The sequence below is a fragment of the Biomphalaria glabrata genome, chromosome 11 (assembly GCF_947242115.1).
Source record: "Biomphalaria glabrata chromosome 11, xgBioGlab47.1, whole genome shotgun sequence".
Classification (NCBI taxonomy): Eukaryota; Metazoa; Mollusca; class Gastropoda; family Planorbidae; genus Biomphalaria; species Biomphalaria glabrata.
The window spans coordinates 8622651-8643587 of NC_074721.1; the positions used below are offsets into that span (position 1 = coordinate 8622651).

At 40.9% G+C, this 20937-nt stretch overlaps 1 protein-coding gene and 1 long non-coding RNA gene across 9 annotated transcripts in view; one reads left to right on the plus strand and one right to left on the minus strand.

The window, feature by feature from the left end:
* LOC106059772 (mucin-16-like) overlaps positions 1-20937 on the minus strand; it is a 172223-nt gene that overhangs the window by 84253 nt on the left and 67033 nt on the right. For all 5 annotated transcript variants that reach the window (XM_056003652.1, XM_056003651.1, XM_056003654.1 and 2 more), the window contains one exon: positions 5283-20327. In XM_056003652.1, the coding sequence (XP_055859627.1) occupies positions 5283-20327 (15045 nt within the window). The remainder of the gene's footprint in view (positions 1-5282; positions 20328-20937) is intronic.
* Positions 1-20937, plus strand: part of LOC129921631 (uncharacterized) — a 151658-nt gene that overhangs the window by 29165 nt on the left and 101556 nt on the right. The gene's annotated exons all lie outside the window — the stretch shown is intronic.

Below are 20937 nucleotides of genomic sequence, written 5' to 3' on the forward strand. Positions count from 1 at the left end.
AGCGCCATTAAAAGATGAACATAACATAATACATAATGATAATGAAACTAAAGCAAACATTCTAAACAAATACTTTGCATCAGCATTCTCAGCCCCAGGAGACAAAGACATATTACTGAATTTGAACCAAGTAGACAACATAGAAGATATAGTAGTACAAGAAAATGGAATTCAAAAACTATTAGCCAACACCAAACCAAATAAAGCTTCTGGACCTGATGGTATTCCAGCTAGATTACTCAAAGAACTAAGTAATGAACTAGCCCCAGTGTTCAAAATACTCTTTCAGGCATCGCTTAACCAGGGCAGAGTACCAAAGGACTGGAAAGAAGCTAATGTCACCCCCCTATTTAAAAAAGGAGAAAAATCTGACCCAGGAAACTACAGACCAGTATCACTTACCAGCATCACATGTAAAATCCTAGAACACATAATATGTAGCAACATCATAAACCACTTAGACAAACATAATGTCCTCACACCATACCAACATGGCTTTAGGAAATATAGATCATGTGAAACACAACTAATAGGACTAATTGATGATTTTTCAAAAGGTTTAGATAATAGTGAACAAATAGATGCTATCTTACTAGATTTTTCTAAGGCTTTTGACAAAGTTCACCACCATAGTTTGCTTAAAAAATTAAAATATTTCGGCATTAATGGTCCACTGCATCAGTGGATTAAAGATTTTCTGATAGGGAGAGAACAAACTGTAATAATAAATGGCTCTAAATCAACACCGATAACAGTAAACTCAGGTGTGCCTCAAGGAACAGTCTTGGGTCCACTACTATTTTTAATTTACATAAATGATTTACCAAATTGCATTACTTCAGGAACAAAAGTCAGATTATTTGCAGACGATTGCATAATATATAGAACAATAAAAACAACACAAGACACAGATATTTTACAAAGAGAATTAGATGAATTACAGAAATGGGAATCAAATTGGAGCATGTCTTTCCACCCAGAAAAATGTCAGTTGTTAAGAGTAACAAAAAAACTAAAACAAATTAATTCCACTTATCTTATTCATGGCAAACCAGTAACACAGACTAAAAACGCAAAATACCTAGGTGTTATAATAAATGAAAAACTGTCATGGAATCCACATATTGATGAAACTACAAAAAAATCAAACAAAGCATTAGGATTTATTAAAAGAAATTTCTATAAATCAAATAAGAACATAAAACTAAAATGTTATTTAACCTTGGTTAGGCCAATAATAGAATATGCATCCTCTGTTTGGGACCCCTCAACTCAAGAAAACATTAAGAAACTAGAACAGACACAAAATAGAGCAGTGCGATTCATAACAAACGAATATTCACATTTGACTAGAGTAACACCTTTAGTAAAATCACTAAATTTAGAAAGCCTTCAGGACAGAAGGCTCAAAAGTAAAGTAGCAATAATACATAAAACACTGAACCATAATCTTCAAATACAAAAACAAAATTTAATAAAATACTCTGAAAGACACAAAGATAAAGGCACATTCCTCGTCCCATATGCTAGGACAAATTTGTACAAATACTCCTTCTTCCCTAGTGCTATTAGAGCATGGAATGGGTTGCCTGAGCTAGCCAGGAAAACCAGTGACTTGGCAGAATTTAAGTCATTGGTTAATATGCATGACTAAATGCATGACGCGTAGGACGTAATCATCTTCTTTTTTGAAGTAACGTCTGTATTATATAAGATAAGATAAGAGGTGTGGTTTGAAGTTCGGCTCCCTAATAAAGAAACAAACAAACTCAGTTCCCTCGTAAGTTGTAACCTCTATAGAAGTATCTATCTATCTATGTGGCTCCTCATGTCTCGGAAGACAATAGATGCGCCCAGGTGAGTCACTGGCAGAGTGTCAATATGCTGACTATAAAGCTACGTCAATCGTATTTGACATATGGTCACCCGTCCTTTAATGAACTCAAGGTGATGGACTAAACCAGTGATGCTCAACCTAATTCGACCCGCGGGCCGTTTTAATTTCAGACACTTGTCTCGCGAGCCACATGACCAAAAAGTTTCAAAAAACGAAATGAAATTGTTCTGAAACTATTTTGGTAGAAATTGTGGATTTAATACTTACTTAATAGGTTATTTTGACATATTTTTTACGCGTCAGAAAACAGCTTCATTTCTCTACTTAAAATGTGAGCAACAGTGTAGATAGCTTTACAACCGACTCATTTTTTTTGGTCTCTTTTTGGTAATTATTCACATGGATCCTTCAATCTCTACTCGTACTTTAACAATCTTTTATTCGCGACCCAAGCCAAAAATGCCGCCATATTTATTTTATAATGCCGTTTTTATGTTGTTGTTTTATTAAACAGCCCAGACACTTTCTTTATAAAATAAATATGTTGGCTTATTAACAGGTTCAACAAAAAAAAGTAAAGACAGGTTCACTTTTCGTGGTAGAGTCTACATTCAGAGTTCCAATTCATAAACACACAAATGTTAAAAATCATAATACCAATCCATCAGAGATAAAGTGATGGCCCAAACGGAGATAAAGATACATTTTTTCAACCTTTATTTTTTTGGAAGGTAGATTTCTACACTTTGTGCCGACGTTTCGGCGGACCTGATGGAACCACGTCGCGGGCCGGATCTGGCCCGCGGGCCGTTTTTTGGACATCACTGGACTAAACAAACCAAAAGGGGGTGGAAGTTGTTATCTCTACCTAGACAGACGGCTGGTCAGCATGACGTAGTCAAGGAATTTAAAATGCTAACTAACCCACTCATAGGTCAAGACAAAATGATAAAATGTGCCAGTCATTGCTTTTTTGTATGTAAAGCGCATATATAATGTAGAATTTTATTTCTATCTATATTAACACGCCTTGTCTTTATAATAAAAGATGTTTGGTGAATATTCATATGGGTCCTATTTTAAAGTACATTATTATGTTTTAATATACACGTTAATAAATTCTATAACAGACATTAATGGAACGAAGTCTACTTCATACATACTAAATAGGTACAAGGTGCACTTTTTACTATTCGGCCAACTATCCTGCAGTGATATTCGGCCGAAGCCGACTATGGCCGAATAATGAAAAAAGGGCCGAATATTTGTCGGAGACGTAGCTAGTATCCGGTGCACCCCTAATCTACACAATATTAAGCTTCCCTTAATTTTTACATCGCCTAAATATATTGAGGATTATTAGCCAACGCTGTGAGGAAATTGGGGAATTTCTAGAATCAAATTTCATGCTAGACTTATTAATTTAAACCTCTGCGTCCCTCCCGGCCCATCATAACTCCTCATACATTTATACGGTGATGTCCAACCTAACTGACATTAAATAATAATAATTCAATACTAGAATATGCATCCTCTGTTTGGCACGCCTTAACTCAAGAAAACATTAAGAAACTGGAACAGACACAAAATAGAGCAGTGAGATTTCATAACAAACGAATATTCACATTTGACTAGAGTAACACCTTTAGTAAAATCACTAAATGTAGAAAGCCTTCAGGATAGAAGACTTAAAAGTAAAGTTGCAATTATACATAAAACACTGAACTATAATCTTCAAATACAAAAACAAAACTTAATAAAATACTCAGAAAGACACAAAGATAAAGGCACATTTCTCGTTCCGTATGCTAGGACAAATCTGTACAAATGCTCCTTCTTCCCTAGTGCTATAGAGCATGGAATGGGTTGCCTGAGCTAGCCAGGAAAACCAGTGAATTGGCAGAATACAAGTCATTGGTTAATATGCATGACTGAATGCATGACGCGTAGGACGTAATCATCTTCTTTTTTGAAGTAACGTCTGTATCATACAAGATAATTCAACCTGCGGGCCATTTTAATTTCCGACACTCTTGTCGCGGGCCAAATGAACGAAAACGTACAAAAGCAAAAGGAAATAGACCTGAAACTATTTGATTAGAGACACATGGATCTGGTACTTACATTCATTAATGGGATATTTCAAGTTAATGTTCTTTTGAAGCCTTAGAAAATGACTTCGTTTCTCTGCCTCAAATGCAAGCTTTACCATCGACTAATTTTCTTTTCACTTTTTTTTGTAAATATTCCCTTTAATCCTCCAATCTCTAGACGTAGTTTAACAAACTTTTATTCGCGGCTCAAACCAAGAACGCAGCCATATTTGCTGTGTAATGTGTTTATATATTGTTTGTTTTTAAAACAGCTACTCTTTCTTTACAAATTAAAAAAGTTGGTTTATTTTCATGTTCCACACAAAAAGTAGAGATCCGTTCTCTTTTCCTGATACATTCTACATTCAGGGTTCCACTTCAAAATTGTAAAATGTTAAAGGTCATGGTACCAATCCGTTAGAGAAAAATTGAAGGCTTAACGGCCTTATTCCATTTGCTTTGAAAAATTCGTACAATTTCTACTTTTTTTCCGAAAATCATTAGAGCATAGAAAGGGTTAGGACCACCAATGACTTAGCAGAGTTTCAAATTATCAATAACATGCACGAGTCAATTATCACATGGATGCCCCAATGATGTAGTTAAAATTCTTTTTAATTGAGAAACCTCTTATCTAAGAAATCACAGACCTTAGGCTACTTTAAATTAACCGCTGTATTTTAAAAGATAAAGCAAACAAAATATATAAAATCCTTTTAAAAAAAAACAAGGTTTATATAATAATAATAATAATATAATGAATAATTGTGCGAAGTTTCAACTTGATCGGGGAATGGTTCTGGGAGAAATAACGTGTAAACAATTTTTACCAGACAAACAGACAGAGTCAGTTGATATAAGCTTTGTAAAAAAAAAAAAAAAACAAGAACACTGTTGATTAAAACTGAATTAAAGATATTTATGGTCACAAGAACGATAAGTGCAAGAGCAGCAAGAACGTCTGAGTTGGTCTAGGGAGCTAACCCTAGCTTCAGAAGTTTGTTCACTTAAGCCGTCTTAGCTATTATAATCTTTTTTTTTTTTTATTTTGCTTTGCAATGTTATTTATTAACAATGTTCTGAAAGCAATAGTGGATAAGCTAAATAAAAAAAGTCTTAAAAGACTTAGTGGCCTATGACATTCAAAAAATTCAAATGACAGTGTGGTAGAGAAATGATAATGTTTTTGTCATTACTCAAATGTTTGTAAGTATATTCTGCAATTTTAGAAAATAAAAAAATACATGTTAAAAACAATAACAACAACAACCAAATATTGTATATATCAAGACACTAAAAAAATATAGTACCAGTATTTAAAACTGGATTACATATGGATCCTTTTTTTTTACCTGTAGCAGTAGTCAATTCTGTAGCTGTAACAGTAGTCAATTCTGTAGCTGTAGCAGTAGTAGTGCGTAAATCAGTAAAAAGTTCTGATGTCGCAGTTGTGAAGTTTGTTGCAGTAGTAGATTCCGATGTCACAGAAGCTGGTTGAGTAGCTTCTGATGTTTCTAATGTTATAGTCATTGCTTCAGTAGAAGTATTTGATGCTACAGTAGCTAAATGTGTAGTAGATTCTGCTGTACTTGGTTGTATGGAAGATAGTGTAGTACTTGGTTGGGAAGAAGTATTAGTCTCTGAAGTAGTATTTCGTTGTGTGGTAGAAATTGTTTCTGATGTAGTAATAACCTGTATAGGGAATTCTGCTATGCTGGTTGTTGGGGTTGCGGTATTAGTGGATTGTGTTGCGGTATTGGTTGGGACGACAGTAGAAGTGGATTCTGGTGTGGTAGCTGTTGGGATGGCGGTAGTACTGGATTGTAATGTTAAAGTTGTTGGGATGGTGGTAGAAGTGGATTGAGATGTTAAAGTTGTTGGGATGGCAGTAGTGGTAAATTCTGCTGTTGTAGTTGTTAATAAAGTGGTATTAATGGATTCTGCTGTGCTAGATGTTGGTTCAGCGGTAGTAGTGGATTCTGCAGTGCTAGTTGTTTGTTCCGCAGTAGTAGTGGTTTCTGTTGTGCTAGTTGTTGGTTCAGCAGTAGTAGTGGATTCTACTGTACTAGTTGTTGGTTCAGCAGTAGTAGTGGATTCTGCAGTGCTAGTTGTTTGTTCAGCGGTAGTAGTAGATTCTGCTGTTCTAGTTGTTGGTTCACTTGTAGTAGTGGATTCTGCTGTGCTAGTTGTTTGTTCCGTAGTAGTAGTGGATTCTGCAGTGCTAGTTGTTGGTTCAGCGGTAGTAGTAGATTCAGCTTTGCTAGTTGTTGGTTCAGCGGTAGTAGTAGATTCTGCTGTGCTAGTTGTTGGTTCAGCGGTAGTAGTAGATTCTGCTGTGCTAGTTGTTGGTTCAGCGGTAGTAGTAGATTCTGCTGTGCTAGTTGTTGGTTCAGGAGTTCTAGTGGATTCCGCTGTGCTAGTTGTTGGTTCAGTGGTAGTAGTGGATTCTGCAGTGCTAGTTTTTGGTTCAGTGGTAGTAGTGGATTCTGTTGTGCTAGTTGTTGGTTCAGCGGTAGTAGTAGATTCTGCTGTGCTAGTTTTTTGTTTCGCAGTAGTAGTGGATTCTGCTGTGCTAGTTGTTTGTTCAGTGGTAGTAGTGGATTCTGCTGTACTAGTTGTTGGTTCAGTGGTAGTAGTGGATTCTGCTGTGCTAGTTGTTGGTTCAGTGGTAGTAGTGGATTCTGCTGTACTAGTTGTTGGTTCAGTGGTAGTAGTGGTTTCTGTTGTGCTAGTTGTAGGTTCAGTGGTAGTAGTAGATTCTGCTGTGCTAGTTGTTTGTTCCGCAGTAGTAGTAGATTCTGCTATGCTAGTTGTTTGTTCCGCAGTAGTAGTGGTTTCTGTTGTGCTAATTGTTGGTTCAGTGGTAGTAGTGGATTCTGCTGTACTAGTTGTTTGTTCAGTGGTAGTAGTAGATTCTGCTGTGCTAGTTGTTGGTTCAGCGGTAGTAGTAGATTCTGCTGTGCTAGTTGTTGGTTCAGGAGTTCTAGTGGATTCCGCTGTGCTAGTTGTTGGTTCAGTGGTAGTAGTGGATTCTGCAGTGCTAGTTTTTGGTTCAGTGGTAGTAGTGGATTCTGTTGTGCTAGTTGTTGGTTCAGCGGTAGTAGTAGATTCTGCTGTGCTAGTTTTTTGTTTCGCAGTAGTAGTGGATTCTGCTGTGCTAGTTGTTTGTTCAGTGGTAGTAGTGGATTCTGCTGTACTAGTTGTTGGTTCAGTGGTAGTAGTGGATTCTGCTGTGCTAGTTGTTGGTTCAGTGGTAGTAGTGGATTCTGCTGTACTAGTTGTTGGTTCAGTGGTAGTAGTGGTTTCTGTTGTGCTAGTTGTAGGTTCAGTGGTAGTAGTAGATTCTGCTGTGCTAGTTGTTTGTTCCGCAGTAGTAGTGGTTTCTGTTGTGCTAATTGTTAGTTCAGTGGTAGTAGTGGATTCTGCTGTGCTAGTTGTTGGTTCAGTGGTAGTAGTGGTTTCTGCTGTACTAGTTGTTTGTTCAGTGGTAGTAGTAGATTCTGCTGTGCTAGTTGTTTGTTCAGTGGTAGTAGTAGATTCTGCTGTGCTAGTTGTTGGTTCAGTGGTAGTAGTGGTTTCTGCAGTGCTAGTTGTTTGTTCATTGGTAGTAGTAGATTCTGCTGTGCTAGTTGTTGGTTCATTGGTAGTAGTGGATTCTGCAGTGCTAGTTGTTTGTTCATTGGTAGTAGTGGATTCTGCAGTGCTAGTTGTTAGTTCATTGGTAGTAGTGGATTCTGCAGTGCTAAATGTTTGTTCATTGGTAGTAGTGGATTCTGCTGTACTAGTTGTTTGTTCAGTTGTAGTAGTAGATTCTGCTGTGCTAGTTGTTTGTTCATTGGTAGTAGTGGATTCTGCTGTGCTAGTTGTTGGTTCATTGGTTGTAGTGAAATCTACTGTGCTAGTTGTTGGTTCAGTGGTAGTAGTGGATTCTGCAGTGCTAGTTGTTTGTTCAGCGGTTGTAGTAGATTCTGCTGTGCTCGTTGTTAGTTCATTGGTAGTAGTGGATTTTGCAGTGCCAGTTGTTTGTTCAGCGGTTGTAGTGGATTCTGCAGTGCCAGTTGTTTGTTCAGCGGTTGTAGTGGATTCTGCAGTGCTAGTTGTTGGTTCGGTGGTAGTAGTAGATTCTGCTGTGCTAGTTGTTTGTTCAGCGGTTGTAGTGGATTCTGCAGTGCTAGTTGTTGGTTCGGTGGTAGTAGTGGATTCTGCAGTGCTAGTTGTTGGTTCGGTGGTAGTAGTAGATTCTGCTGTGCTAGTTGATAGTTCATTGGTAGTAGTGGATTCTGCAGTGCTAGTTGTTTGTTCAGCGGTTGTAGTGGATTCTGCAGTGCTAGTTGTTTGTTCATTGGTAGTAGTGGATTCTGCAGTGCTAGTTGTATGTTCATTGGTAGTAGTGGATTCTGCAGTGCTAAATGTTTGTTCATTGGTAGTAGTGGATTCTGCTGTACTAGTTGTTTGTTCAGTTGTAGTAGTAGATTCTGCTGTGCTAGTTGTTTGTTCATTGGTAGTAGTGGATTCTGCTGTGCTAGTTGTTGGTTCATTGGTTGTAGTGAAATCTACTGTGCTAGTTGTTGGTTCAGTGGCAGTAGTGGATTCTGCTGTACTAGTTGTTTGTTCAGTGGTAGTAGTGGATTCTGCAGTGCTAGTTGTTTGTTCAGCGGTTGTAGTGGATTCTGCAGTGCTAGTTGTTGGTTCGGTGGTAGTAGTGGATTCTGTAGTGCTAGTTGTTGGTTCGGTGGTAGTAGTAGATTCTGCTGTGCTATTTTTTGGTTCGGTGGTAGTAGTAGATTCTGCTGTGCTAGTTGTTGGTTCAGTGGTAGAAGTAGATTCTGCTGTGCTAGTTGTTGGTTCATTGGTAGTAGTAGATTCTGCAGTGCTAGTTGTTGGTTCGGTGGTAGTAGTAGATTCTGTGGTGCTAGTTGTTGGTTCAGTGGTAGTAGTGGATTCTGTAGTGCTAGTTGTTTGTTCAGCGGTTGTAGTGGATTCTGCAGTGCTAGTTGTTGGTTCGGTGGTAGTAGTAAATTCTGCTGTGCTAGTTGTTTGTTCAGCGGTTGTAGTGGATTCTGCAGTGCTAGTTGTTGTTTCAGTGGTAGTAGTGGATTCTGCAGTGCTAGTTGTTTGTTCAGCGGTTGTAGTGGATTCTGCAGTGCTAGTTGTTGGTTCGGTGGTAGTAGTAGATTCTGCAGTGCTAGTTGTTTGTTCAGTGGTAGTAGTAGATTCAGCTGTACTAGTTGTTGGTTCGGTGGTAGTAGTAGATTCTGCTGTACTAGTTGTTGGTTTGGTGGTAGTAGTAGATTCTGCTGTGCTAGTTGTTGGTTCAGTGGTAGTAGTGGATTCTGCAGTGCTAGTTGTTGGTTCGGTGGTAGTAGTAAATTCTGCTGTGCTAGTTGTTTGTTCAGCGGTTGTAGTGGATTCTGCAGTGCTAGTTGTTGGTTTGGTGGTAGTAGTGGATTCTGCAGTGCTACTTGTTGGTTCGGTGGTAGTAGTAGATTCTGCAGTGCTAGTTGTTAGTTCATTGGTAGTAGTGGATTCTGCAGTGCTAGTTGTTGGTTCGGTGGTAGTAGTGGATTCTGCTGTGCTAGTTGTTGGTTCAGTGGTAGTAGTGGATTCTGCAGTGCTAGTTGTTGGTTCAGTGGTAGTAGTGGATTCTGCAGTGCTAGTTGTTGGTTCAGTGGTAGTAGTGGATTCTGCAGTGCTAGTTGTTTGTTCAGCGGTTGTAGTGGATTCTGCAGTGCTAGTTGTTGGTTCGGTGGTAGTAGTAGATTCTGCAGTGCTAGTTGTTTGTTCAGTGGTAGTAGTAGATTCAGCTGTACTAGTTGTTGGTTCGGTGGTAGTAGTAGATTCTGCTGTACTAGTTGTTGGTTCGGTGGTAGTAGTAGATTCTGCTGTGCTAGTTGTTTGTTCAGTGGTAGTAGTCGATTCTTCTGTACTAGTTGTTTGTTCAGTGGTAGTAGTAGATTCTGCTGTGCTAATTGTTTGTTTATTGGTAGTAGTAGATTCTGCTGTGCTAGTTGTTGGTTCAGTGGTAGTAGTGGATTCTGCAGTGCTAGTTGTTTGTTCAGCGGTTGTAGTGGATTCTGCAGTGCTAGTTGTTGGTTCAGCGGTAGTAGTGGATTCTGCAGTGCTAGTTGTTTGTTCATTGGTAGTAGTGGATTCTGCAGTGCTAGTTGTTTGTTCATTGGTAGTAGTGGATTCTGCAGTGCTAAATGTTTGTACAGTGGTAGTAGTGGATTCTGCTGTACTAGTTTGTTCAGTGGTAGTAGTCGATTCTGCAGTGCTAGTTGTTTGTTCAGCGGTTGTAGTGGATTCTGCAGTGCTAGTTGTTGGTTCGGTGGTAGTAGTAAATTCTGCTGTGCTAGTTGTTTGTTCAGCGGTTGTAGTGGATTCTGCAGTGCTAGTTGTTGGTTTGGTGGTAGTAGTGGATTCTGCTGTGCTAGTTTTTGGTTCGGTGGTAGTAGTAGATTCTGCAGTGCTAGTTGTTAGTTCATTGGTAGTAGTGGATTCTGCAGTGCTAGTTGTTTGTTCAGCGGTTGTAGTGGATTCTGCAGTGCTAGTTGTTGGTTCGGCGGTAGTAGTAGATTCTGCTGTGCTAGTTTTTGGTTCAGCGGTTGTAGTTGATTCTGCTGTGCTAGTTGTTGGTTCGGTGGTAGTAGTAGATTCTGCTGTGCTAGTTGTTGGTTCATTGGTTGTAGTGGATTCTGCTGTGCTAGTTGTTTGTTCATTTGTAGTAGTGGATTCTGCAGTGCTAGTTGTTTGTTCAGCGGTTGTAGTGGATTCTGCAGTGCTAGTTGTTGGTTCAGTGGTAGTAGTGGATTCTGCTGTGCTAGTTGTTGGTTCAGCGGTTGTAGTGGATTCTGCAGTGCTAGTTGTTTGTTCAGTGGTAGTAGTAGATTCTGCTGTGCTATTTGTTGGTTCAGCGGTAGTGGTAGATTCTGCTGTGCTAGTTGTTGGTTCAGTGGTAGTAGTGGATTCTGCAGTGCTAGTTGTTTGTTCAGCGGTTGTAGTGGATTCTGCAGTGCTAGTTGTTGGTTCGGTGGTAGTAGTAGATTCTGCGGTGCTAGTTGTTTGTTCAGTGGTAGTAGTAGATTCTGCTGTGGTAGTTGTTTGTTCAGTGGTAGTAGTAGATTCTGCTGTGCTATTTGTTGGTTCAGCGGTAGTAGTAGATTCTGCGGTGCTAGTTGTTTGTTCAGTGGTAGTAGTAGATTCTGCTGTGCTATTTGTTGGTTCAGCGGTAGTAGTAGATTCTGCTGTGCTAGTTGTTGGTTCAGCGGTAGTAGTAGATTCTGCGGTGCTAGTTGTTTGTTCAGTGGTAGTAGTAGATTCTGCTGTGCTATTTGTTGGTTCAGCGGTAGTAGTAGATTCTGCTGTGCTAGTTGTTGGTTCAGTGGTAGTAGTGGATTCTGCAGTGCTAGTTGTTTGTTCAGCGGTTGTAGTGGATTCTGCAGTGCTAGTTGTTGGTTCGGTTGTAGTAGTAGATTCTGCGGTGCTAGTTGTTTGTTCAGCGGTAGTAGTAGATTCAGCTGTACTAGTTGTTGGTTCGGTGGTAGTAGTAGATTCTGCTGTACTAGTTGTTGGTTCGGTGGTAGTAGTAGATTCTGCTGTGCTAGTTGTTTGTTCAGTGGTAGTAGTGGATTCTGCAGTGCTAGTTGTTGGTTCGGTGGTAGTAGTAAATTCTGCTGTGCTAGTTGTTTGTTCAGCGGTTGTAGTGGATTCTGCAGTGCTAGTTGTTGGTTTGGTGGTAGTAGTGGATTCTGCAGTGCTACTTGTTGGTTCGGTGGTAGTAGTAGATTCTGCAGTGCTTGTTGTTAGTTCATTGGTAGTAGTGGATTCTGCAGTGCTAGTTGTTGGTTCGGTGGTAGTAGTGGATTCTGCTGTGCTAGTTGTTGGTTCAGTGGTAGTAGTGGATTCTGCAGTGCTAGTTGTTGGTTCAGTGGTAGTAGTGGATTCTGCAGTGCTAGTTGTTGGTTCAGTGGTAGTAGTGGATTCTGCAGTGCTAGTTGTTTGTTCAGCGGTTGTAGTGGATTCTGCAGTGCTAGTTGTTGGTTCGGTGGTAGTAGTAGATTCTGCAGTGCTAGTTGTTTGTTCAGTGGTAGTAGTAGATTCAGCTGTACTAGTTGTTGGTTCGGTGGTAGTAGTAGATTCTGCTGTACTAGTTGTTGGTTCGGTGGTAGTAGTAGATTCTGCTGTGCTAGTTGTTTGTTCAGTGGTAGTAGTCGATTCTTCTGTACTAGTTGTTTGTTCAGTGGTAGTAGTAGATTCTGCTGTGCTAATTGTTTGTTTATTGGTAGTAGTAGATTCTGCTGTGCTAGTTGTTGGTTCAGTGGTAGTAGTGGATTCTGCAGTGCTAGTTGTTTGTTCAGCGGTTGTAGTGGATTCTGCAGTGCTAGTTGTTGGTTCAGCGGTAGTAGTGGATTCTGCAGTGCTAGTTGTTTGTTCATTGGTAGTAGTGGATTCTGCAGTGCTAGTTGTTTGTTCATTGGTAGTAGTGGATTCTGCAGTGCTAAATGTTTGTACAGTGGTAGTAGTGGATTCTGCTGTACTAGTTTGTTCAGTGGTAGTAGTCGATTCTGCAGTGCTAGTTGTTTGTTCAGCGGTTGTAGTGGATTCTGCAGTGCTAGTTGTTGGTTCGGTGGTAGTAGTGGATTCTGTAGTGCTAGTTGTTGGTTCGGTGGTAGTAGTAGATTCTGCTGTGCTAGTTTTTGGTTCGGTGGTAGTAGTAGATTCTGCTGTGCTAGTTGTTGGTTCAGTGGTAGTAGTAGATTCTGCTGTGCTAGTTGTTGGTTCATTGGTAGTAGTAGATTCTGCAGTGCTAGTTGTTGGTTCGGTGGTAGTAGTAGATTCTGCTGTGCTAGTTGTTGGTTCAGTGTTAGTAGTGGATTCTGTAGGGCTAGTTGTTTGTTCAGCGGTTGTAGTGGATTCTGCAGTGCTAGTTGTTGGTTCGGTGGTAGTAGTAAATTCTGCTGTGCTAGTTGTTTGTTCAGCGGTTGTAGTGGATTCTGCAGTGCTAGTTGTTGGTTTGGTGGTAGTAGTGGATTCTGCTGTGCTAGTTTTTGGTTCGGTGGTAGTAGTAGATTCTGCAGTGCTAGTTGTTAGTTCATTGGTAGTAGTGGATTCTGCAGTGCTAGTTGTTTGTTCAGCGGTTGTAGTGGATTCTGCAGTGCTAGTTGTTGGTTCGGCTGTAGTAGTAGATTCTGCTGTGCTAGTTTTTGGTTCAGCGGTTGTAGTTGATTCTGCTGTGCTAGTTGTTGGTTCGGTGGTAGTAGTAGATTCTGCTGTGCTAGTTGTTGGTTCATTGGTTGTAGTGGATTCTGCTGTGCTAGTTGTTTGTTCATTTGTAGTAGTGGATTCTGCAGTGCTAGTTGTTTGTTCAGCGGTTGTAGTGGATTCTGCAGTGCTAGTTGTTGGTTCAGTGGTAGTAGTGGATTCTGCTGTGCTAGTTGTTGGTTCAGCGGTTGTAGTGGATTCTGCAGTGCTAGTTGTTTGTTCAGTGGTAGTAGTAGATTCTGCTGTGCTATTTGTTGGTTCAGCGGTAGTGGTAGATTCTGCTGTGCTAGTTGTTGGTTCAGTGGTAGTAGTGGATTCTGCAGTGCTAGTTGTTTGTTCAGCGGTTGTAGTGGATTCTGCAGTGCTAGTTGTTGGTTCGGTGGTAGTAGTAGATTCTGCGGTGCTAGTTGTTTGTTCAGTGGTAGTAGTAGATTCTGCTGTGGTAGTTGTTTGTTCAGTGGTAGTAGTAGATTCTGCTGTGCTATTTGTTGGTTCAGCGGTAGTAGTAGATTCTGCGGTGCTAGTTGTTTGTTCAGTGGTAGTAGTAGATTCTGCTGTGCTATTTGTTGGTTCAGCGGTAGTAGTAGATTCTGATGTGCTAGTTGTTGGTTCAGTGGTAGTAGTGGATTCTGCAGTGCTAGTTGTTTGTTCAGCGGTTGTAGATGATTCTGCAGTGCTAGTTGTTGGTTCGGTTGTAGTAGTAGATTCTGCGGTGCTAGTTGTTTGTTCAGCGGTAGTAGTAGATTCAGCTGTACTAGTTGTTGGTTCGGTGGTAGTAGTAGATTCTGCTGTACTAGTTGTTGGTTCGGTGGTAGTAGTAGATTCTGCTGTGCTAGTTGTTTGTTCAGTGGTAGTAGTGGATTCTGCAGTGCTAGTTGTTGGTTCGGTGGTAGTAGTAAATTCTGCTGTGCTAGTTGTTTGTTCAGCGGTTGTAGTGGATTCTGCAGTGCTAGTTGTTGGTTTGGTGGTAGTAGTGGATTCTGCAGTGCTACTTGTTGGTTCGGTGGTAGTAGTAGATTCTGCAGTGCTTGTTGTTAGTTCATTGGTAGTAGTGGATTCTGCAGTGCTAGTTGTTGGTTCGGTGGTAGTAGTGGATTCTGCTGTGCTAGTTGTTGGTTCAGTGGTAGTAGTGGATTCTGCAGTGCTAGTTGTTGGTTCAGTGGTAGTAGTGGATTCTGCAGTGCTAGTTGTTGGTTCAGTGGTAGTAGTGGATTCTGCAGTGCTAGTTGTTTGTTCAGCGGTTGTAGTGGATTCTGCAGTGCTAGTTGTTGGTTCGGTGGTAGTAGTAGATTCTGCAGTGCTAGTTGTTTGTTCAGTGGTAGTAGTAGATTCAGCTGTACTAGTTGCTGGTTCGGTGGTAGTAGTAGATTCTGCTGTACTAGTTGTTGGTTCGGTGGTAGTAGTAGATTCTGCTGTGCTAGTTGTTTGTTCAGTGGTAGTAGTCGATTGTGCTGTACTAGTTGTTTGTTCAGTGGTAGTAGTAGATTCTGCTGTGCTAATTGTTTGTTTATTGGTAGTAGTAGATTCTGCTGTGCTAGTTGTTGGTTCAGTGGTAGTAGTGGATTCTGCAGTGCTAGTTGTTTGTTCAGCTGTTGTAGTGGATTCTGCAGTGCTAGTTGTTGGTTCGGTGGTAGTAGTAGATTCTGCAGTGCTAGTTGTTGGTTCAGAGGTAGTAGTGGATTCTGCAGTGCTAGTTGTTTCTTCATTGGTAGTAGTGGATTCTGCAGTGCTAGTTGTTTGTTCATTGGTAGTAGTAGATTCTGCAGTGCTAAATGTTTGTACAGTGGTAGTAGTGGATTCTGCTGTACTAGTTGTTTGTTCAGTGGTAGTAGTGGATTCTGCAGTGCTAGTTGTTTGTTCAGCGGTTGTAGTGGATTCTGCAGTGCTAGTTGTTGGTTCGGTGGTAGTAGTGGATTCTGTAGTGCTAGTTGTTGGTTCGGTGGTAGTAGTAGATTCTGCTGTGCTAGTTTTTGGTTCGGTGGTAGTAGTAGATTCTGCTGTGCTAGTTGTTGGTTCAGTGGTAGTAGTAGATTCTGCTGTGCTAGTTGTTGGTTCATTGGTAGTAGTAGATTCTGCAGTGCTAGTTGTTGGTTCGGTGGTAGTAGTAGATTCTGCTGTGCTAGTTGTTGGTTCAGTGGTAGTAGTGGATTCTGTAGGGCTAGTTGTTTGTTCAGCGGTTGTAGTGGATTCTGCAGTGCTAGTTGTTGGTTCGGTGGTAGTAGTAAATTCTGCTGTGCTAGTTGTTTGTTCAGCGGTTGTAGTGGATTCTGCAGTGCTAGTTGTTGGTTTGGTGGTAGTAGTGGATTCTGCAGTGCTACTTGTTGGTTCGTTGGTAGTAGTAGATTCTGCAGTGCTAGTTGTTAGTTCATTGGTAGTAGTGGATTCTGCAGTGCTAGTTGTTTGTTCAGCGGTTGTAGTGGATTCTGCAGTGCTAGTTGTTGGTTCGGCGGTAGTAGTAGATTCTGCTGTGCTAGTTTTTGGTTTAGCGGTTGTAGTTGATTCTGCTGTGCTAGTTGTTGGTTTGGTGGTAGTAGTAGATTCTGCTGTGCTAGTTGTTGGTTCATTGGTTGTAGTGGATTCTGCAGTGCTAGTTGTTTGTTCAGCGGTTGTAGTGGATTCTGCAGTGCTAGTTGTTGGTTCAGTGGTAGTAGTGGATTCTGCTGTGCTAGTTGTTGGTTCAGCGGTTGTAGTGGATTCTGCAGTGCTAGTTGTTTGTTCAGTGGTAGTAGTAGATTCTGCTGTGCTATTTGTTGGTTCAGCGGTAGTAGTAGATTCTGCTGTGGTAGTTGTTGGTTCAGTGGTAGTAGTGGATTCTGCAGTGCTAGTTGTTTGTTCAGCGGTTGTAGTGGATTCTGCAGTGCTAGTTGTTGGTTCGGTGGTAGTAGTGGATTCTGCTGTGCTAGTTGTTGGTTCAGTGGTAGTAGTGGATTCTGCAGTGCTAGTTGTTGGTTCAGTGGTAGTAGTGGATTCTGCAGTGCTAGTTGTTGGTTCAGTGGTAGTAGTGGATTCTGCAGTGCTAGTTGTTTGTTCAGCGGTTGTAGTGGATTCTGCAGTGCTAGTTGTTGGTTCGGTGGTAGTAGTAGATTCTGCAGTGCTAGTTGTTTGTTCAGTGGTAGTAGTAGATTCAGCTGTACTAGTTGTTGGTTCGGTGGTAGTAGTAGATTCTGCTGTACTAGTTGTTGGTTCGGTGGTAGTAGTAGATTCTGCTGTGCTAGTTGTTTGTTCAGTGGTAGTAGTCGATTCTGCTGTACTAGTTGTTTGTTCAGTGGTAGTAGTAGATTCTGCTGTGCTAATTGTTTGTTTATTGGTAGTAGTAGATTCTGCTGTGCTAGTTGTTGGTTCAGTGGTAGTAGTGGATTCTGCAGTGCTAGTTGTTTGTTCAGCTGTTGTAGTGGATTCTGCAGTGCTAGTTGTTGGTTCGGTGGTAGTAGTAGATTCTGCAGTGCTAGTTGTTGGTTCAGCGGTAGTAGTGGATTCTGCAGTGCTAGTTGTTTCTTCATTGGTAGTAGTAGATTCTGCAGTGCTAGTTGTTTGTTCATTGGTAGTAGTGGATTCTGCAGTGCTAAATGTTTGTACAGTGGTAGTAGTGGATTCTGCTGTACTAGTTGTTTGTTCAGTGGTAGTAGTGGATTCTGCAGTGCTAGTTGTTTGTTCAGCGGTTGTAGTGGATTCTGCAGTGCTAGTTGTTGGTTCGGTGGTAGTAGTGGATTCTGTAGTGCTAGTTGTTGGTTCGGTGGTAGTAGTAGATTCTGCTGTGCTAGTTTTTGGTTCGGTGGTAGTAGTAGATTCTGCTGTGCTAGTTGTTGGTTCAGTGGTAGTAGTAGATTCTGCTGTGCTAGTTGTTGGTTCATTGGTAGTAGTAGATTCTGCAGTGCTAGTTGTTGGTTCGGTGGTAGTAATAGATTCTGCTGTGCTAGTTGTTGGTTCAGTGGTAGTAGTGGATTCTGTAGGGCTAGTTGTTTGTTCAGCGGTTGTAGTGGATTCTGCAGTGCTAGTTGTTGGTTCGCTGGTTGTAGTAAATTCTGCTGTGCTAGTTGTTTGTTCAGCGGTTGTAGTGGATTCTGCAGTGCTAGTTGTTGGTTTGGTGGTAGTAGTGGATTCTGCAGTGCTACTTGTTGGTTCGGTGGTAGTAGTAGATTCTGCAGTGCTAGTTGTTAGTTCATTGGTAGTAGTGGATTCTGCAGTGCTAGTTGTTTGTTCAGCGGTTGTAGTGGATTCTGCAGTGCTAGTTGTTGGTTCGGCGGTAGTAGTAGATTCTGCTGTGCTAGTTTTTGGTTCAGCGGTTGTAGTTGATTCTGGTGTGCTAGTTGTTGGTTTGGTGGTAGTAGTAGATTCTGCTGTGCTAGTTGTTGGTTCATTGGTTGTAGTGGATTCTGCTGTGCTAGTTGTTTGTTCATTTGTAGTAGTGGATTCTGCAGTGCTAGTTGTTTGTTCAGCGGTTGTAGTGGATTCTGCAGTGCTAGTTGTTGGTTCAGTGGTAGTAGTGGATTCTGCTGTGCTAGTTGTTGGTTCAGCGGTTGTAGTGGATTCTGCAGTGCTAGTTGTTTGTTCAGTGGTAGTAGTAGATTCTGCTGTGCTATTTGTTGGTTCAGCGGTAGTAGTAGATTCTGCTGTGCTAGTTGTTGGTTCAGTGGTAGTAGTGGATTCTGCAGTGCTAGTTGTTTGTTCAGCGGTTGTAGTGGATTCTGCAGTGCTAGTTGTTGGTTCGGTGGTAGTAGTAGATTCTGCGGTGCTAGTTGTTTGTTCAGTGGTAGTAGTAGATTCAGCTGTACTAGTTGTTGGTTCAGTGGTAGTAGTAGATTCTGCTGTACTAGTTGTTGGTTCGGTGGTAGTAGTAAATTCTGCTGTGCTAGTTGTTTGTTCAGCGGTTGTAGTGGATTCTGCAGTGCTAGTTGTTGGTTTGGTGGTAGTAGTGGATTCTGCAGTGCTACTTGTTGGTTCGGTGGTAGTAGTAGATTCTGCAGTGCTAGTTGTTAGTTCATTGGTAGTAGTGGATTCTGCAATGCTAGTTGTTTGTTCAGCGGTTGTAGTGGATTCTGCAGTGCTAGTTGTTGGTTCGGCGGTAGTAGTAGATTCTGCTGTGCTAGTTGTTGGTTCAGCGGTTGTAGTTGATTCTGCTGTGCTAGTTATTGGTTCGGTGGTAGTAGTAGATTCTGCTGTGCTAGTTGTTGGTTCATTGGTTGTAGTGGATTCTGCTGTGCTAGTTGTTTGTTCATTTGTAGTAGTGGATTCTGCAGTGCTAGTTGTTTGTTCAGCGGTTGTAGTGGATTCTGCAGTGCTAGTTGTTGGTTCAGTGGTAGTAGTGGATTCTGCTGTGCTAGTTGTTGGTTCAGCGGTTGTAGTGGATTCTGCAGTGCTAGTTGTTGGTTTAGCGGTAGTAGTAGATTCTGCTGTGCTAGTTGTTGGTTCAGTGGTAGTAGTGGATTCTGCAGTGCTAGTTGTTTGTTCAGCGGTTGTAGTGGATTCTGCAGTGCTAGTTGTTGGTTCGGTGGTAGTAGTAGATTCTGCAGTGCTAGTTGTTTGTTCAGTGGTAGTAGTAGATTCAGCTGTACTAGTTGTTTGTTCGGTGGTAGTAGTAGATTCTGCTGTACTAGTTGTTGGTTCGGTGGTAGTAGTAGATTCTGCTGTGCTAGTTGTTTGTTCAGTGGTAGTAGTCGATTCTGCTGTACTAGTTGTTTGTTCAGTGGTAGTAGTAGATTCTGCTGTGCTAATTGTTTGTTTATTGGTAGTAGTAGATTCTGCTGTGCTAGTTGTTGGTTCAGTGGTAGTAGTGGATTCTGCAGTGCTAGTTGTTTGTTCAGCGGTTGTAGTGGATTCTGCAGTGCTAGTTGTTGGTTCGGTGGTAGTAGTAGATTCTGCAGTGCTAGTTGTTGGTTCATTGGTAGTAGTGGATTCTGCAGTGCTAGTTGTTGGTTCGGCGGTAGTAGTAGATTCTGCTGTGCTAGTTGTTTGTTCCGCAATAGTAGTGGATTCTGCAGTGCTAGTTATTTGTTTAGTGGTAGTAGTGGATTCTGCTGTGGTAGTTGTTGTTTCAGCGGTAGTAGTAGATTCTGCTGTGCTAGTTCTTATTTCAGCGGTAGTAGTAGATTCTGCTGTGCTAGTTGTTGTTTCAGCGGTAGTAGTGGATTCTGTTGTGCTAGTTGTTGTTTCAGCGGTAGTAGTGGATTCTGTTGTGCTAGTTGTTGGTTCCGCAATAGTAGTGTTTTTTTTTGTGCTAGATGTTGGTTCAGTGGTAGTAGTAGATTCTGCTGAGCTAGTTGTTTGTTCCGTAGTAGTAGTGGATTCAGCTGTTCTAGTTGTTTTTTCAGTGGTAGTTGGGTATCCTACTGAGCTAGTTGTTGGGAAGGCGGTAGTTGTGTATTCTGCTGTGCTAGTTGTTGGGAAGGCAGTAGTTGTGTATTCTGTTGTGCTAGTTATTGGGAAGGCGGTAGTTGTGTATTCTGTTGTGCTAGTTGTTCGGAAGGCGGTAGTTGTATAATATGCTGTGCTAGTTGTTGGGAAGGCGGTAGTTATGTATTCTGTTGTGCTAGTTGTTGGGAAGGCGGTAGTTGTGTATTCTGTTGTGCTAGTTGTTGGGAAGGCGGTAGTTGTGTATTCTGTTGTGCTAGTTGTTGGGAAGGCAGTAGTTGTGTATTCTGTTGTGCTAGTTGTTGGGAAGGCGGTAGTTGTGTATTCTGTTGTTCTAGTTGTTTGGAAGGCGGTAGTTGTATAATCTGCTGTGCTAGTTGTTGGGAAGGCGGTAGTTATGTATTCTGTTGTGCTAGTTGTTGGGAAGGCGGTAGTTGTGTATTCTGTTGTGCTTGTTTTTGGGAAGGCGGTAGTTGTGTATTCTACTGTGCTAGTTATTGGGATGACGGTAGTTGTATATTCTGCTGTGTTAGATGGAATTGCCGTAGTTGTGTTTTCTTCTGTGCTAGTTGTTGGGACAGCTGTAGTATGGGATATCGAGTCAGTTGGTACAATTGATGTCGATATTGTTGTTGTGGATATGGTTTGTTCTGTAGTCATATCAAATGCTATTGTACTTGTAGGGTTATTTGTTACGGTTGTATCAGTAGGATAAGAGTTTATATCAGTTTTGTATGTAGTGCTACTGATCATTGTCATTATCTCACTGGTCACTGTCGAAAATATTTCTGTAGACATAAATGATGTTTAAAGTGATGCTTTTAATTCAGCTTCAGATGAACAGATTTATTTATTTAAATGTGACATAGAGATATAAAAGCATGTAGATCATCCTCGTAATTATATGGACATGCTAGAAGCAATATCGGTATAATTATTTATTGTTAGTTTTAAATATATTGACCGAAAGTAATGTAGACTGTCTTAGAAAATCTTTTTTTTAGTCTGATGAGTACATAGTTGCAGATCATTTGTCAATATATATGACCTTATTTCTCATGTGGGAGAAAAAAGATTCAGTGCTATATTAAGATTTTATTTTAGATTGAATTTGATTGAGATTACATATAATGTTTATTTAGTCTCACAGTGCGACATATCTTGAAAATTATTTTGTAGCACTTAGCTTCCCAACCTATGTTCCTGGGTTCGAATCTTGGTGAAGACTGTGATTTTGAAATTCGGGATTTTTTAGGGCGGCTCTGAGTTTACCCAACTTTTTATGGGTAGCTGATTTTATTTGGGAAAGCAAAGGCGGTTGGTCGTTGTGCTGGCCACATGACACCCTGCTCGTTAACCGTTGGTCATAGAAACAAATGTCCTTAACATCATCTGTCC